The sequence below is a fragment of the Bos grunniens genome, chromosome 24 (assembly GCF_055505025.1).
Source record: "Bos grunniens cultivar Pamir isolate PY7600 chromosome 24, Bosgru_T2T1.0, whole genome shotgun sequence".
NCBI classification, from domain to species: Eukaryota; Metazoa; Chordata; class Mammalia; order Artiodactyla; family Bovidae; genus Bos; species Bos grunniens.
The window spans coordinates 2,538,007-2,556,286 of NC_141188.1; the positions used below are offsets into that span (position 1 = coordinate 2,538,007).

Consider the following 18,280-nt stretch of genomic DNA (forward strand, 5'->3'; position numbering starts at 1 on the left):
GCAGAAAGATATGACAATTAAAAACAATTATGTTCCCAATGGGGCTTTCCAGGTGGCGCAGTGGTAAAGAACCTGCCCGCCAATGCAGGAGACATAAGAGACATCGGATGTAACTAATTTGAATGCAGGTCCATTCCCTGGGTCGGGAAGATCCCCTGGAGAGGGCACGGCAACCCACTCCAGTATTCTTGCCTGGAGAATCCCATGGACATAGGAACCTGCCTGGTTACAGTCCATGGGGTAGCAGAGAGTCGGACATGAATGAAGTGACTTAGCACGCATGCATGTTCCTAATGAAAGACAGTTATGAAGCAATTGATAGAATTGAAGGAAGGACAACCCTGATATCAAAACCAGACAAAGAGAATACCTAGAAAAGTAAACTACACATCAATATCTTCTATGAACAATGATACAAAACTCCGACACAAAACATCAGAAAACCAAATTAAGCAGCATATTAAAGGATTATACTTCATGATCAAGTGAGATTTATTCCTGAAATACAAGGATGGTTCAACATGCAAATCAATCAAGAAAATATATCACAATAACAGAATGAAGGAAAAAATACCCAACATGATCACCTCAATTGATGCAGAAAATGCATTTGCCAAAATTCAACGCCCTTTCTTGACAGAAAACATTCAACAAACTAGAAATAGAAGTCCTTTGGACTGCAAGGAGATCCAACCAGTCCATTCTAAAGGAGATCAACCCTGGGATTTCTTTACAAGGAATGATGCTAAAGCTGAAACTCCAGTACTTTGGCCACCTCATGAGAAGAGTTGACTCATTGGAAAGATTCTGATGCTGGGAGGGATGGGGAGGAGGAAAAGGGGACAACAGAGGATGAGATGGCTGGATGGCATCACCGACTCGATGGACATGAGTTTGAGTGAACTCCGGGAGTTGGTGATGGACAGGGAGGCCTGGTGTTCTGTGATTCATGGGGTCGAAAAGAGTCGGACACGACTGAGCGACTGAACAAACTAACCTCCTTATATTAAAAGCCATTATGAAAACCCCACTATGTGTATCATATTAAACAGTGAAATACTAAAACCTTTCCTCTGAGATCAGAATGCCCGCTTTCACCACAACTAACTGATATAATACCCAAAGTTTCAGCCAGAGCAACTGTACAAGAAATAGAAGGTACAATTTAGAAAGGAAGATGTAAAAGTATCTGTTTGTTGATGTTATGATCGTATATGCAGAAAATCCTAGAGCTTACAAAAAAACTTCTAGTATCAACTCTTGAAAGAGAGGAGGTGGCCTTCACACAGTAACTATTTCGTACTTAAATTTTTGACTGAACTGAAATGATCAACTTCTGATTCATTCACAGAGATGGTCTTAGAATCTTAACACTGATAAACACTGATGGAGCGCCAGAAAAAGAGCGATACCCTCCTGCCTCCTCCTACACAGTCTACATGGTGCACCCTTCACCTGTAGGCTAGTGCAGGTGCTTTACCACGGCCCAGCAAAGTACGTGCGGACTAGGACATACCCTGCCGATTGCTGATTCACACAGTTACCATTTAAGGCATAAGACAAATATATAAAATTACTCTCCAGTGTGAATTCTGTATTATTTTTACTGCATCTAGCAATTTCCATATTTAGTTTCCCTTCAGACTGTGAGCAACGTAACTATGGCACTGATTTTGATGTTGTGAACTCCCAGCATGGAACAGGCAGTCACATCTGTCCAGTAAGAGAATAATCTAAGACGAGATAAACATGAACCTCCTCCTCTGGTTTCTAATCCTTGTGATGGAACTAATAATGTGGCAGCAGCATGCTGTTACTCTAAGCCACCCATTTCTTTTAGTAACTTCTTAAGACCACCTGCCCACAGCTGGCCATCAACTGACCACAAAAGTACAAAAGGGGTACAACTGTATTAGCTTCAAACTCTCCCTATGGTTCCCCTGATACGGAAAGTTAAAAACCATTACTGCACGCGTATCTTTGAGTATAGTATTCCCACTGTGTGAAACCCCAGGACAGACAGGGGCATAAGAAAATGTAACACTGTTATAAAGCTTTCTGAACTGCAATTCTATACAATTTAGCTTTAAAATTTAAGTTGGTTCTCCCATTACTTTTCTAGAACTCTTTAATCACGTGAGTGCTTTTGTCAGTTTCTAACACCATTATGTGCTGAAGAATACACAGTGCCTACGAAGTTTGCTTTCAATTCTGTAACAACAATGATGGACTTTAAACATTAAACATTTTTCTAATATCGAGAAAATTACTGTAAACGATAGTTCTTTACCAATCTCATATAGTACAGAAGACAGACTGGGATGATGGGAAAGAAATTATCTCTAAATAACTTTCTCTCTGGGTTTCCTTCCTCTTAATGTTATATAGTTTGAAAAGATAAAATTTGCCTTGAGGGGGAGAGTGCAAAATGTTACAATTTCAAGCTGTTTTCTCAATAGTGCACCCTATTTAACAAACAATAGGGATATGCTTTTTAAAAGGAGAGTATTTTGATTGAAAAAGACATGAACAATGGTAAGTGTGCTATGGTTTACAAAGGAAATTACAGTAGAAAATGCAGCATAAAAAGATTAAGTGGGAATGTGATGTTAAAGGACCACAGATGCTGTTAATATTTCAAAACTGGCTACAGTTTTAAACTCCAAAGTACAGAGAGAATAGCTATATGTCTTTAACAATAAGCAAAATTAGTGATATCAATAATAATAACATGAATCACTTATATAACACAAAATGCCATATAGCACATAATTTATGTAACCCTGACATTGTTTCAAGGGAATGGATAGTAATCACAGCATGCATGTGTGCCTTAAACTCTGCATGGGCAGTGACATATACAATGTCTATTGCCACAGGACACCTTAATCAATCTCTGATTCTTATTATATTACACAGGCTGAGTCAAAAGAAACATATTTTCTCCTTTGTATTGACCCATTACACTATAAAAAAGGAATATAAGCAGATACCACTTTTTAAAATGTTCAGTTGTTATTTTGGTAAACTAAGCTCCAGTTACAAAACAAGTTACACTTAACATGGTTTTTTTCTTTCCTTTTTGAAAAATGCACACAAAAGCAAAGATTTTTCCATCTGAAATGATCTAAAACTCATGTTTGAAATAATTATGAGTGAATAATGAGTGAAATAATAATAATGAGTAAAAAAACTTTGCTAGGAACATCAAATGAAGGCAATGAACTGTATTGATAAGAGCCTGCAGTAATTCACACAAGTTAACAAAAAGATGCAATCAGGGTCTGGGCTCTGACACTATCGGTGCATCTGGACCTCTTCCCCACTCACAGGAAAATTCAGTCTTCAGAACTCTCCCACATTTATGCTGCGTATATTAGCAACAGGTGATGCTGTCTGCTCTTAACATTGGCCTGGGCACTCTGGAGAGGCTGTGAGGCCATGAATAAACTGCAGCTACTTTTAGGGCAGCACTTGCGGAAATGAAGTCATAGAGTCATGCCCATCTCCTCCTCCTCAGGTCTACACTCCCACTCTGCTCATTACCCGACACACAATATGCCGTTAGTAAGAAAGAAAGTGAAAGTGAAGTCGCTCAGTTGTGTCTGACTCTTTGCGACCCCATGGACACCAGTCTCCTCCGTCCATGGGGTTTTCTAGGCAAGATTACTGGAGTGAGTTGCCATTTCATGCTTCCTCAAATGATGACAACTGTTCACCAACCCTTGTATGTGACCAAGAGTGAGACAAAGATGGTTGTACTACCAGAAATCTTTAAAAATAACTGCAGGAAGTAAAAATAAACTACAATTGTAAATATTAAAATCCCTTAAGTATTATAAATCATTTGTAGCATCAGTATAAGGTGCTAAATCCAAAAGTTACCAAATCCTAACAATAATTGAGGGAAGAAGGGACTTTAAGCTACACCAAAACACCAGTGAAAAGAATGCAGAATGAAATACATGTATGTACATAAGAAAATGGATGTGGACTTACACACACACACATCCATCCAACCAGTCAGTAAAAATTAAGAAATGATGTGGATATCATCCTGTCCAAAATAAAAACTGGAATAGCTGAATTACTTCATTTTACTGACTCATAATATTTTAAGGGAGAAGGATCTTATTAAGAGTAAATATGCTAAAAACAGAAAAACTGTACTTAATGTATCTCAAAGAAATATCTGACATAGGAAAATTTAAGAACCTGAAACATTCTCCAGGTCTTCACTTTTTAGTTCAGAGCTTGTTTAAATTGATTCTTGATTTAATTACACTTTCAAAATAAAGGTTTGCTATAATGTTTTTAACGTACACAATGAATATACTTGCATTTAACAAAGATTTAACTTACCCTCGTAAATGTGCCTTCAAAACTATGAATATCCAGTTGTGGCTTCTGAGCATAAACATAAGCATTGATAGAAAAAAGGTCCTGGAATACAGAATATCTGAATTAATTACATGATAATTAAACAGAATTACTTGGAAAGTTCTCAATTACCAACTAATATTTTTAATATATCATTTACCAAAAGAGGTGATTTTCTTATATGTTGTGTGCCAGTACTATGAATTGTGATGCAAGAGAACCCAAAGAAACCACTTTGAAGCTCAAGAGCTGTGTGGGGATCTCTTGCCTTTAAAGGACGACTGCTATACCTCACGGCAGGCTGTGTCAGAAGCAGTCGGGAGTACCTGGCGCTAACCCCACGGACCATGAGCTTGACTGTGAGCCTGACCCACTTCCCAAGACTCCTCCTGTACACACACCTCCTGCAGCAGTCTAATCACTGAAGCCACTGTCCCCAAAGGGGATGACCTGTCCTGGACCGTGCCTGAGATAAATGGGCAGGATGGAAGGGCTGGAGCTATGGAATGCTATCTGAAAAGTCTGAAGATTCAGAGTGCCTCCTGACCAGTTCCTGAACACGACTTGTCTTCCTGCGAAGCCACCCTGTGCCTGTTCTCTGTGCTCACTACTCTGGGCCCTTTCATGGTAGCGACCAAGGTAATGAGGCGCACATGCTGAGCCCTGGGGGTCCTCTGAGAAAAGCATCAAAACTGGGGGGATCCAGAGGATCCCTCAACACAGTCTGCCATTTTTGTAAGTTTTGCTTTTATTTTCTATTTTGTTTTGCCTCATGGCTGCTAACACTCAGAAAACCGCAGATTTCCAGGCGTGAAGAACAAAGGTCAGATCATAGATGCTGAAGCTCCACAGAGGAGGTGAAGCCCCAGAGGGCAGGTCCAGGAGGCTGGGCGCCGCGAGCCTCACGCTCTCGGCCTGAGTCCCGAGCCCCTCGTGCAGGCAGGTTCCAGCTCAGCCAGAAGAAAGGAGCAAAAGACCCCCATGGCTCTCCACTGCAGGGAAGACGAGGTGGGGGTTCGATTTCAGTCTAGTCAACACCAGTTCAAACCAAACCAAACAAGAAACTCAATACTCTTCAGAACATTATAGAATCCAGAGTCTCTACAAGGTATCAGTATGTTGAAGATACAATCCTAATGTCCAGACACAGGAAGAAATGAGAATACAAGATCCATATTCAAGGAGAATCTAATCAATGAAGACTAATTCTGACATGACCAGACATCAGAATGAGACCAGATGAGAATTTCATAGCAGTTAACTGCTGCTGCTGCTGCTAAGTCGCTTCAGTCGTATCCGACTCTGTGCGACCCCATAGATGGCAGCCCACCAGGCTCTCTGTCCCTGGGATTCTCCAGGCAAGAACACTGGAGTGGGTTGCCATTTCCTTCTCCAATGCATGAAAGTGAAAAGTGAAAGTGAAGTCGCTCAGTCGTGTCTGACTCCTAGCGACCCCAAGGACTGCAGCCTACCAGGCCCCTCCGTCCATGGGATTTTCCAGGCAAGAGTACTGGAGTGGGTTGCCATTGCCTTCTCCGATAGCAGTTATTAGGACATTTCAAATCTTTAAAGGAAAACATTCTCTTAAAGAATAAACAAATAGGAAACCACAGGAGAAAAAGAAAACATATTTACAAAAAAGGACCAACTGGAAATTCTAGAATTGAAAAAAAACACAGTTGAAATAAATTCACTCATTAGATAGGCTTAACGGAGAACAGAGTCGGTGAACCTGAAGACAGGTCAAGAGATGGCGACTCTGAAGAACGCACAGGGGTGAGACTGCGACAGCGAGTGTGGCTGCAGCGTCCCTGAGCACAGCAGGTGAGGGCCTGGAAGAGTGCACAGCAGAAAGAGCAGGAAAAACTTTCTGAGAAACAAGAGGCCAAAACCATGCCAGACTGGCTGACAGCCACATGTGTGCAGACTGAGGAGGCTCAGCAAACCCCCCACCAGGGGAGTAAAACCTGGCACAAAGTCACAGCTAAAGAAGAAAGCAAATATAAAGAAAAATCTCAAAAGTACCTAGAGAAAAATGACACAGTCTATACAGGGAAAAAACCTATCAAAATAATGACTGATTTTTCATCACAAATAATGAAAGCAGAACATAATGGAACAAAATACTTAGAGTACTGTGGCGGGCGGGGGAACTGGTCAACTCTGAATTCAATATTCAGCAAAAATCTCCTTCACGAAACAGGTGAAACTACAATATTTTGAGATAAAAGAAAATATGAATTCACTGCTAGCAGACATAAACTACAAGAAATGCTAACAGAAGTTCTCTAGGTTGACAGGAAACAATATTCAGTAGAAACTCAGGTCTTTAGGAATGAATGGTGAGGAACAAAAATGATTAATACAGAAGAAAAATAAAAATCTTGGCTTTTAACTTTATTTCTTTAAAATACAGATAAAATATCAGAACAGTTTATGGTATATGTAGACACACTACATATAGAACATCTACAAATACATACAAAAGTATGTGCACACAAAAACCGTGCAGTGTGCTTTAGCATCAAAAATGAGTGTGATAAATGGATCTGTATAATTACAAGGTTCTTAATTTAATGTGGAAATGATACAACTTTAACTTTTCACAATCATTTTTAGTTAAATGCATACTTCAGTCTTTTTGTTGTTGCTGTTCAGTCGCTAAGTCATGTCTGATTCTTGTGACCCCATGAACTACAGCACACCAGGCTTCCCTGTTGTTCACCATCTCCTGGAGTCTGCTCAAATTCAAGTCCACTGAGTTGGTGATGCCATCCAACCATCTCATCCTCTGTTGTTCCCTTCTCCTCCTGCCCTCAATCTTTCCCAGCAAGTCTGAGGAAGTTTGAGGATCACTCATCATTCAAGGGGCTTCCCAGGTGGCTCAGTGATAAAGAATCTGGCTGTCAATGCAGGAGACACAGGAGATGTGGGTTCGATCCTTGGGATGGAAAGGTCTCCTGGAGTAGGAAATGGCAACCCATTCCATTATTCTTGCCTGGAAAATTTCATGGACAGAAGAGTCTAGAGGGTTTCAGTCTGTGGGGTTGCAAAGAGTTGGACACGACTGAGTAACTGAGCACGTCCATCATTTAAAAATTTAAGCACTATGCTGTCACGGTAATTTTTAAAAAGTGACATTTTCATATAAGAGAATATCTTTAGATACATGGAAATAAAGAACTGCCTAGCAACAGCCCCCATATTTCTGAATGCACAAGAACACTGAGAGGAGTGCATTTCATCTAGTATATTAGACATCAAATGACTGAATAATGGCACAATAATGAGAATGTCATTCGAAGCTTTTCATGATAATTTAAAAATCATTCTGAAGTTTTCAATAATGTAGGAAAGCCTCTGCTATTAGGTCAAGGGCAACATTTGTTCGCATTACTTAAAGGTCATTAAAATACATCCTTAATCATAACATGTGGTTCATTACAAATAAAATTGCCTTTCGTTCAATAAAACTAATTAAATGTAAATGGTATTGTTTACTGCTATATGGATCTTTTGAAATAAATCAGCGAGTCATGATTTATTGAAAATTGCTGTGACCTCATTGTTGTTAATAAATTTGCCTGATCACAGAAGCCGGGAACGCGCTTCCCACATGTTTCCGAGCCCTGCCTGCACGGCGGTGAGAAGCCAGACCTGCCATCACAGGGTGGGATCAGCCGACAACACCGCTCTGACTCAGCTTCAATTCTTTGATCACATTAGGTGCTCTGGACACAATGGAACTAGGAAGCCTGTTCCTCAGTTTTTCAGGAAGGGCTCTAACACAGGTTCACCCATTCCTGGTGGCACCACGGACACAACGCTCCACTGTCGATGCGACAAACAGCAAATGACACTGCACACTCCCTGGGTCTTTTACATCAGACACAGAAAGTCAAATGAGTGACAGTTATGGGCAGTGTAAGCTATCAGATGAAAAACCAAACTGCTTTGCCTATGTCCAAAATGAAATTAGAGCTTTCCTTCCTATGAAAAAAAGTCTATATCTAATATGCCAAATTATATGAAGTTACAAATGTAAATTGATGGTTGAATCACGAATTCAGCTAAATTTATCAAAACTTAAAACATTTCATTTTCCAGTTACCTCACCCAAACGCTTAACATACTATCAAAGTGTATCAACCATAAAATTTTAAAAGTAGCACTGTATGAACTGTCTACTCTAGCTTTCTAAGTATTTTGTAATTCATACATCTGTCACTAATAAAAATGAAGAAAATATCCTTATAATACTGAATGTGATAGAAAGTACTTCCTGTGATCACAGCCAAGGGAATATTCAAAAATACAGGCAACACGGTGGGATTCTAAACATTTTCTTAGGACATAACTTACAAGCAATAAATTATACATGCTTACAGTGTACAATGTTCTGCATCTTAATACAAATACACACCTGTGACACCAACAGGATCAACGTATGGACATTTCTACCAGCACTCTGCAGGCCCCTCTGCACACAGCCTCTGTCACGGCTGACCCATGCTCCTGGAATCTATGTAACACATAGAGCCTTGCTTGTTTGGCTTTTCTTTCAGAAAAATTCTGATACAGTGCCTTAACACTGTACTTCTTTTTTAACACTCTAGCAAATTAACTCTACTACCAATGTTCTGCTGCAACTGCTTCCAGGTGTCAAGCACTCAAGCACCTCCCAGCTCCTGGAAAGGCAATGCAGAGGCAAACACTCTGGGGTGGGCCCCCCACCCCAAGCGTAACAGCAAACAGACATCCTCCAGTCACTGGGGCATGTGGCATCTCCCCTCTGCAACTCTGGGGAAGTCTACTTGAGAATGTGTGCTGGGAACGGAAGGCAGGACACAGAGGAGGGAAAGGGTGCCTGAGAAGCAGCAGCGGGAAGCCTCCAGGGCTCAGCGGACAGGCTGAGGCCAACGGGCTACCCTGTTAACAAGCAGTGAGAACTGAAAGCTGGGCGTCTTCAGTGACAACGCAACAGCACAGCCTTCTCTCAGGCAACACCTAAGAAAAGGAAGAGCAAAGCCAACAGAAACGCTGGGGGTCTAAGTGAGGCTGCAGAGAGTGGAGAGGAGGATTGCGCAGAGAAGGCTCCGGCCCAGCTGCAGGCTGCCGTGAAAAGAACCTACTCGACCTCACTCAGAAAACCATCTTTCAGCCACACAGATTCAGCAACAGGACTGACCCTCCTTCCCTATGGTCTATGTGCAGGGAATATTTAATAATTACAAGACAATAAATGCTAATGACCAGCCTCTCACTTGAGACTACCGCTGACAAACACTGACAGTGGTTAAAATGATGAACAAACACGGGTGGAAGAGCAGCCTTCTGGGCACAGCACAAAATCCACATTCAAAAAAAGAAAATGTATAAATATTTACCGACACAGAATTTAAAACATTTACACATTAATATGGCAAAAGATTGGAGAAGGCAATGGCAACCCACTCCAGTACTCTTGCCTGGAAAATCCCATGGATGGAGGAGCCTGGTGGGCTGCAGTCCATGGGGTCGCGACTGAGCGACTTCCCTTTCATTTTTCCCTTTCACGCATTGGAGAAGGAAATGGCAACCCACTCCAGTGTTCTTGCCTGGAGAATCCCAGGGACGGGGGAGCCTGGTGGGCTGCCGTCTATGGGGTCACACAGAGTCGGACACGACTGAAGCGACTTAGCAGCAGCAGCAGCAGCATGGCAAAAGATATAAAGTGTAAAGTCAGGAAACAGTCTGGGAGAACAGATGTGCAAAGGTCTGGAGAAGTCTGCACACTCAGACACCGAAGTTGAGGCTTTAAAACAGAACCTCCCAGGGCAAGCTTAAAATTGTGCTAAAATAGTGAGCAAGTCAGCAAACAGTACGGCTGCAATTGGCCAGCAGTTGTTTTTGATTTCCTACTCAGAGTTCAAATGCTAGATGGACTAGGGGGTTCATGTGTAAAGCATAATTATTTTTAAAGTAACCATTTATAACCATGGAGTGGGACAGTCCAAGCATAAAGACAAGGCAGTGACTTTTTTTTAAAGTAACCATTTATAACCAAGATTGCCGGGAGAAATATCAATAACCTCAGATATGCAGATGACACCACCCTTATGGCAGAAAGTGAAGAGGAACTCAAAAGCCTCTTGATGAAAGTGAAAGTGGAGAGTGAAAAAGTTGGCTTAAAGCTCAACATTCAGAAAATGAAGATCATGGCATCCGGTCCCATCACTTCATGGGAAATAGATGGGGAAAGAGTGGAAACAGTGTCAGACTTTATTTTTCTGGGCTCCAAAATCACTACAGATGGTGACTGCAGCCATGAAATTAAAAGATGCTTACTCCTTGGAAGGAAAGTTATGACCAACCTAGATAGCATATTCAAAAGCAGAGACATTACTTTGCCAACAAAGGTCCGTCTAGTCAAGACTATGGTTTTTCCTGTGGTCATGTATGGATGTTAGAGTTGGACTGTGAAGAAGGCTGAGTGCAGAAGAATTGATGCTTTTGAACTGTGGTGTTGGATAAGACTCTTGAGAGTCCCTTGGACTGCAAGGAGATCCAACCAGTCCATTCTGAAGGAGATCAGCCCTGGGATTTCTTTGGAAGGAATGATGCTAAAGCTGAAACTCCAGTACTTTGGCCACCTCACGCAAAGAGTTGACTCATTGGAAAAGACTCTGATGCTGGGAGGGATTGGGGGCAGGAGGAGAAGGGGACGACAGAGGATGAGATGGCTGGATGGCATCACTGACTCGATGGACGTGAGTCTGAGTGAACTCTGGGAGTTGGTGATGGACAGGGAGGCCTGGCGTGCTGCGATTCATGGGGTCTCAAAGAGTCGGACACGACTGAGTGACTGATCTGATCTGATCTTTATAACCATGGAGTGGAAACAGTCTAAGCAGGAAATAAAGGCAGTGATTATTTATTTTTAAAAATATTTTTATTGAAATATATGACATCTAACATTGTGTAAATTTAAGATATACAAGTCAGTTTGAAAGTCACTATAATGATAATTAGCACTTCTATCACATTATATAAATAATCATTTTAGAGACTACTTTAAAACTGCTGTTAGGTCACCTTATTTAAGGACAGGAAGCTTTTATATGGACAAAAGAAACTATAAACAAAAATATTTAAAACAGATTAAAACAGTGAAGAATGATAAATGATTAGCCAACTAGATATAAAAACCTCTTTAAAAACATACAACAGGAAAATGGGTAGACAACATGAACAGACACTTACAAAAAAATAAAATAAGTCTACTTTCTTAGGTAAGAAATCTTCAACCTCACAGAAAGATTAAAAGCATATTTAAATGGGATGCCACTCTCGCAGTCATCAGACTGAAGAGGCTGACGGGTCCACTGACTAACGTACAGGAGATGAGCAGGGCTGTCACTGTCGTCTTCTAGAGCATTCTGGCCAAAGGATCAAACCGCTGCGCTATGCCTACTTCTGCACTCTATTATTATCTATAAAATATCAAAACATTAACTTTCACATTCACCAATGCCAGGCTAGTCCCAGAGGTTATAATTTGCCAAATACCATGTAGCTAAAAAACTCCTTCAGAGACACGTATTTTCTAACATAAAAGGATAACCCCCAAACATACTGCTGAACGCCTATCCTAACAGGAAAAATGTGCACAGCTTCACTCACGTGTTTGTGAAGGAAGCTGTGTGGTTGAGAACAAGGGTATGAAGTGCCTTCCAGGACAGAGGAGACATGGCCGGGGTGTGCCCCGTCCTCCTGGCAGGTATGTTCCTGAAGTAAGCAAACCCTCCAATAGCAAAGGCCCATTGCTCTGGACTTGTTAAAACTTTATGCTTGATGGACCACCTTTTAATTTTAAATTTAAATATCATGGAGCTCAGTTAGCCCACAAGACACATATTTCTCACTAAGAATTAATCAAACTTCTACAAGCTGTGTCATTGCAACTGGTGTGAGATTTGCCCTCCCAGTGCAAGATGAACAAATCATGTGAGTCAGCTGTTTCAGACACAGGACACAGGGTACCTGGTAGAGTCGCAGGACTGGGACCCTCGGGAGACGAGAACGCAGCTGCGAGCCCCAGGGAGGCCAGCCTCCTGCCCAGGGCAGGTGCCGCGCCCGGGGCCAGGCTGCAGAGCAGCAGGTAGAGCCCAGGGACCTGCGGGAGCTGGCAGGCGCCAGCACAGAGGGAGGGGGAGGGAAGGACAGGCCACAGCAGGTTTGATGAGTCTGCTCCCGCCTTGGACTGAGGAGGACAAGGGAAGTGATGGCTGGCGCAGTGTGACCAGAAGCATCCTGCCCAGACCCAGGGATGACACAGAGTTGGGGAGAGACACAGTCTGAGCGGCTGGAGTTAGAGGTACCTCAGAAGAGCCTGAGATGCCCACGGTTACCCCAGGAGGAGCAGGCCCTGGGGTGGCGTTACATTAGCATCACGATAAAGGGGACTCCAGGCCTCCCCAACAAAGCTTCAGAACAAGTCTTGGAAAGGTCAAGTTTATCCACAAGTTATGGAACTAAGACAATGAAGATCAGTAGGTTGCGAAGTAAGAGAAAAACATAGTTATTTACATTATTCAGCACCCAATTAAAAGTTATCAGCTATGCAAGGAAGCAGGAAAGTGTGACCTGTAACAAGGAGAAAAATTCTTTAAAAAGAAACATACTCAGAAATAACAGAGACAATGGAATTAACAAACAAAAAATATGTATCACAAACTGCTGAAAGAGTTAAATGAAACTATGAACACATTAGGAGAGAAGAGGACTTAAATAATAACAAAAAGTGGTGACCACATGGAACCTGGTTCCACAGATTAAAAATACAGTATTTGGAATAAAATAATTTGTTGCTGCTGCTGCTACTGCTGCTGCTGCTAAGTCGCTTCAATCATGTCCGACTCTGTGCGAACTCATAGACGGCAGCCCACCAGGCTCCTCCCATCCCTGGGATTCTCCAGGCAAGAACACTGGAGTGGGGTGCCGTTTCCTTCTCCAAGGTCTTTAACAGAAAACTAGACATTGGTGAATTTAAAAACCGACCAACATGGGACTTCCCTGGGAAGTGAGAAGCTCGACATGGGCAGGAACGTCAAGTCTAACACTTGTCACCCGTGTCCCAGGGAGAGGAGTCTGGGCAGAAAGGAGGACGGAAAGAGAAGAAAACCATGAGCCCACAGACCCAAGAAACCCAACAAACTCTAAAGAAGGAAGGAATTTCAACGCAGGCACTACCGAAACTATAGCTGACGGAAAGCACCTGAAGAATCAAAATACTGCCAAGGCTGACATATGTCACACAGATTTAGTTTCCCCAAAGTGCAATACATACAAGAATGAGGAAGTCCCCGGTGATTCACAGAATTAACTGTGAACCATGAGCCGTCCCTACTTCCATCAAAGCCAGCCCATCTCAGGACAGTGAGCAAATCCAGAGGATTCAACCCCCTTCCCTGCAACAACTGCTTGGCTTCAAGGTCATTCTTAAGACAATCTCAGTCTTTCTTTACTCTCCAATGAATATCAACAAATCATGTTAAGATAAAGCTGCTCTCATTCAAATAAACAGCACATACAACACCCAACAACACCAAAAGGCCACAATTGTGATTTTGCTTAAAGAAAAAGAAAAAAAGATGTGTAGCAGTTTCGGAGATTCTGAGCACATGTGAGATGGACTTTCAGAGACCACGGAACACGCTGAAATCCACAAGCATGGTGTCCTCTATCCTGTCCATCTCCAGGCAGCAGAGGCCCAGCTGGAAGTCTGCAGGTGTCTTTCTCCTCCTCAGGAGCTGACAGACACAGGGACGCTGTACCTCCTCCTCCCCAGGGAGGACTCTCCACTCTCAGAGGGAAAAGCTGAAGTGGATGGGCTGAGTTCAGGGCTGGGGATGCCCCCCCTGAATTATCCCAAAGCAGCACCTTAACAGCCTTCTGGGAGTCAGTTAGTTACCAAAAACGGACTCATTTAACCCCCACCAGGAGTCTCGATTTCAAAGATTACTCAAATGAGAGGATTAAAAATAGAAATAACAAGGAAAGGGAAAGAAAAGAAGGAAAACCTGAGCCAAGCTCAGAACATTCAAAACCACACCTCAAACAGGGTATGTGCTAAGATATCACAGAAATTATGTGGGCATAATTTTCGATGAATTTAGTAGTGAAATTATTCTTTACATTATCAATGCATTAATCAAGTTAGCTGGTACGTAAGTGCACAGAAATGACCATACAGTAACTGATGGAGTAACAACAACAACGCTCACCCCCAGAGCAGGCAGCCTCTGTGTGCAGCTCACCGCCACTTTCAGCTTCCAGTCAGTTTCACCATCGAGTTGATCAGTTCGAATAAAACACGAACCTTGGAATAAGAGAAGAAAAACTCCTGAGTTATGGGTACCTTAAAGCCACAATTCATCGTACAGTGGTGATATACAAATGATGTATCTAGAGATTCCCATGAACAAAAATCCTTAGAAGTCTACTTATTTGACTCACAAAATGAGTTTGCTGAAAAGACAGAGCACGTTAACTGTTTAAGTGATTACCTCCTGTTTGGTGTTCTTGACTATTAAGGTTTACTATTAATTAGTACTTTATTTTAGAAAGTTATAGAGGTGGCAAATAAGCACATGAAAAGATGCTCCACATCACAAAAGGGAAACGAAAGGGAATACAACAAGGAGACGCCACTCAACACCTATGAGAATGGCCAGACTCTAGAACACCGACAGCGCCAAATGCTGGGGACTCAGAGCAATGTGAACTCTCTTTCATTGCTGCTGGGAATGCAAATGGTGCAGCCACTTCGGAAGACGGTTTGGTGTTTTTTACAAAGCTAAACATAATTTTACCATACAATCCAGCAACTGCACTCCCTGACATTTATCCAAAAGAGCTGAGGAACTTATGTTCCATGATATCCTGCATGTAGATTTTATACCAGCTTTATTCACAACTGCCAAAACTTGGAAACAACCAAGACGTCCTTGGGTGAGTGAATGGATCACTGTGGTAAATGTGGATAATGGAGAATAATTCAGCAATACAATGAAATGAGCTATCAAGTCATGAAAAGATATGGAGGAAATTTAAATGTTTATTTCTCAGTGAAAGAAACCAATCTCAAAAGGCTGCATACTATGTGATTCCAATTACATGACATTCTGGAAAAGAAAAAACTACGGAAACACTGAAAAGATCAGTGGTTGCCCAGGATGGAGTGGGGGTAGAGGCAAACAGGCAGAGCAAAGAAGATTTTAGGTTGGAGAAAATACTCTTTATGATACTATATACAACGATGGATGGGCGTCATTACACATTTGCCAAAACCCACAGAACGTACTACACCAAGAGAGAATCTCAATGCGAATGACGGAAGCTTGGTGACAGTGATGTGCCAGTGTGAGTCTGTCAATTGTAACAAACGGCCCGTCTGGTGGGGACGCTGATAATGAGGGAAGCTACCCATGTGTGAGGGCAGGGAATATACTGGAAACCGCTGCACCTCCTTCTCACTGTTCTGTGAACCTAAGAACAAAGTACAACATTTTTAAAAACCTTTAAGAAACATATTCAGATTATTATAGAAAATGTAAACCAAAAATGTTACACATACATTTGTTCTCTGCAGGATAGGAAAACTGCAAATAACTGAAACTGCACTATAGTAACCTCCATCTAAATTTATATTGTAACACCTGCAAAAATGGAGATTACTTTTCATTGTACTTTTTTCATATTTATATTTCTGAGCTCCCCTTCCCCTGTCTAGCAGTGTTTGCTCCTATCCATCAATTTTATGTAGAATTACACTATTGACCAGCACAGTTCAGCACACTGCAGCTCTGTTGAACGGCTCACTGCATACATGCTCCTTTAACAGAGCTCAAGCTATGACAACTATTGGCTGACTACACGTCCTCTCCACTTCAGTAGCTAATTTCATCAATAAGTTATCTCATGGCCTTTTCCCTTTTATCCAGAGGAAGAGACTGCCGTATGCCAGGTCAGCTTTCAATAGTGATCACTACAGCAAAACAGAAGCATTAAATTAAAGGTTTGCATGCTATCTAGAAATAAATACCTCCTAACATCTTTTAAAAAATAAATGAAGACCTAATGAAGATTTTATAGGAAATGTCTAGAAATGTTCACTAAGAACTTAGGAAAGAAAGGCAGCACTGTCAACTTCTGAATTAACTCATGTGGCTTGGCCTTGCTTCACATTATTACAGGTTGATACACCACACTGGTCTTAGGTGTGTACCCAACATCCACTGAACACCACCATACTGAAAGCATTATTCCAGGTACTACAGTTCCTACTGACCTTATTAATAATTAGATAAACAACCAAATAAAATTAAAGAAAAAAAAAATGTGCTGGGAGAATCAGAGTATGCATGCCACTGGCCATACAAGTAGCCCAGCCATAAAGTTCTAAAATGAAACTTAGTCATTTGGAGCAGGCTTTTTAGAGCCTTATACCAGAAATGGGGTGGAGGACTTCTGTGAGAGGCCCTAAGGGAGGAGGATTCAGCTGGAAAATGACTATGATATACACTTAAGGAAAAGAAGACCCACAGTAACACATATCAAGTGTTCACGTTTTCTGGGCACGGGGGTTCTCTGGTCGCCTAGTGATTAGGATGCTGGGCTCTCACTAACACAGGCCCCCGGTTCAATCCCTGGCCGGGGAATTAAGATCCTACAAGATATGCAGTGCGACTCCCCCCCCACCCCCCACCCCCCGCAAAAGTCTTCTTAGAAAATTTTGAACCTCAAGGGCCAAAGGGCCAGAATAAAAGATACCAACGGTGTGCCAGGGCAGGAAGGATGAGGCCTGGGACAAAGTAGCAGGAAGAGCAGTAAGGGACACCGGAGGGATTCAACACAAGCACACTTTGGCCCGGCTCTCTCCGGGTAGGTCTTTCAAAGATTATGATGAGAACTAACAGAAAACTCCAAATTAAGGAAGCAGTAGTTATGGAGTCTACATTTTCAGTTAGAAACTATTTTGGACTTGGCCCCTCAAAAAATGTAGAGTTATATATGTATCCATAATAGGGTGTCATTTCTTTCTCATCAAAAATGAAGGCTATTACTACTTACTGAGCACCTACTAGTCAGTGAAGGACAGGGGAGCCTGGCATGCTGCAGTCCACAGGGTCGCCAAGAGTCAGACATGATTTTTGAGTCTGAACACAACTAAGTGACAGTCCTGGCCCACACAGAACATCTGATGTCCCAGAGACAGGAGGCAGGTGATGCCCTGTGCAGGCTCAGAGGAGAACTGCCCCAGGGTCTCACCAGGAAGCACAGCTCCATGCCACCATCGGGTCCATGAGATTCCAGACCCCAGTGCCGTACACCAACACAGACCTCGTCACAGCTGATTTATCTAACAGCTTGAACCACATTACACAAACCAGGAATTTAGTTTGGATGCTGGTTGTTTAGTCAATGGTTTATTTTTAAAGACCTGGCTGACAACTTTGTGAAATCTTGCTCCTCCACAGTACCCTCCCTCTGATATCCTTGCTCAGAGTATTTCCTTGCTTTCTAGGCTCTGCGTAAACCTCTTACTGGTTTAAAAAAAAATAGTGCCTGAATGTGCTTGGTTGGTCAGATTTTTCATTCTTTATCAGTGAATGTGTATGGCTCATGGGGAACTCTCGCAATTCTGGACAGTCCTACTTTGGCCCCACAGTCGGTCAGGGACCAGCAGCTTGAAGGTTCTCTGCCTGAGCCTGGGACCACAGCCTGGACAGACACACTGACGTCTAGGCAGGGGTGATGGGGGTGCATGTGATTCTGTTTTGAAGGTCAGCTTCACAGGAACTGCCCTGGGAACAGAGCGGGGAATCTAGAGACTGTGCTCAGGCCCCGGGCCAACATG

At 42.3% G+C, this 18,280-nt stretch overlaps 1 protein-coding gene across 9 annotated transcripts in view; it reads right to left on the reverse strand.

The window, feature by feature from the left end:
• Positions 1–18,280, reverse strand: part of ATP9B (ATPase phospholipid transporting 9B) — a 151,591-nt gene that overhangs the window by 81,318 nt on the left and 51,993 nt on the right. For all 9 annotated transcript variants that reach the window (XM_086372096.1, XM_086372092.1, XM_086372101.1 and 6 more), the window contains 2 exons: positions 14,646–14,740; positions 4,363–4,443 (listed from right to left, as the gene is read on the reverse strand). Coding sequence is in view for 3 of the 9 variants with exons in the window: in XM_086372092.1 (XP_086228218.1) it covers positions 4,363–4,443; positions 14,646–14,740 (176 nt within the window). In the remaining 6 variants the exon portion in view is untranslated. The remainder of the gene's footprint in view (positions 1–4,362; positions 4,444–14,645; positions 14,741–18,280) is intronic.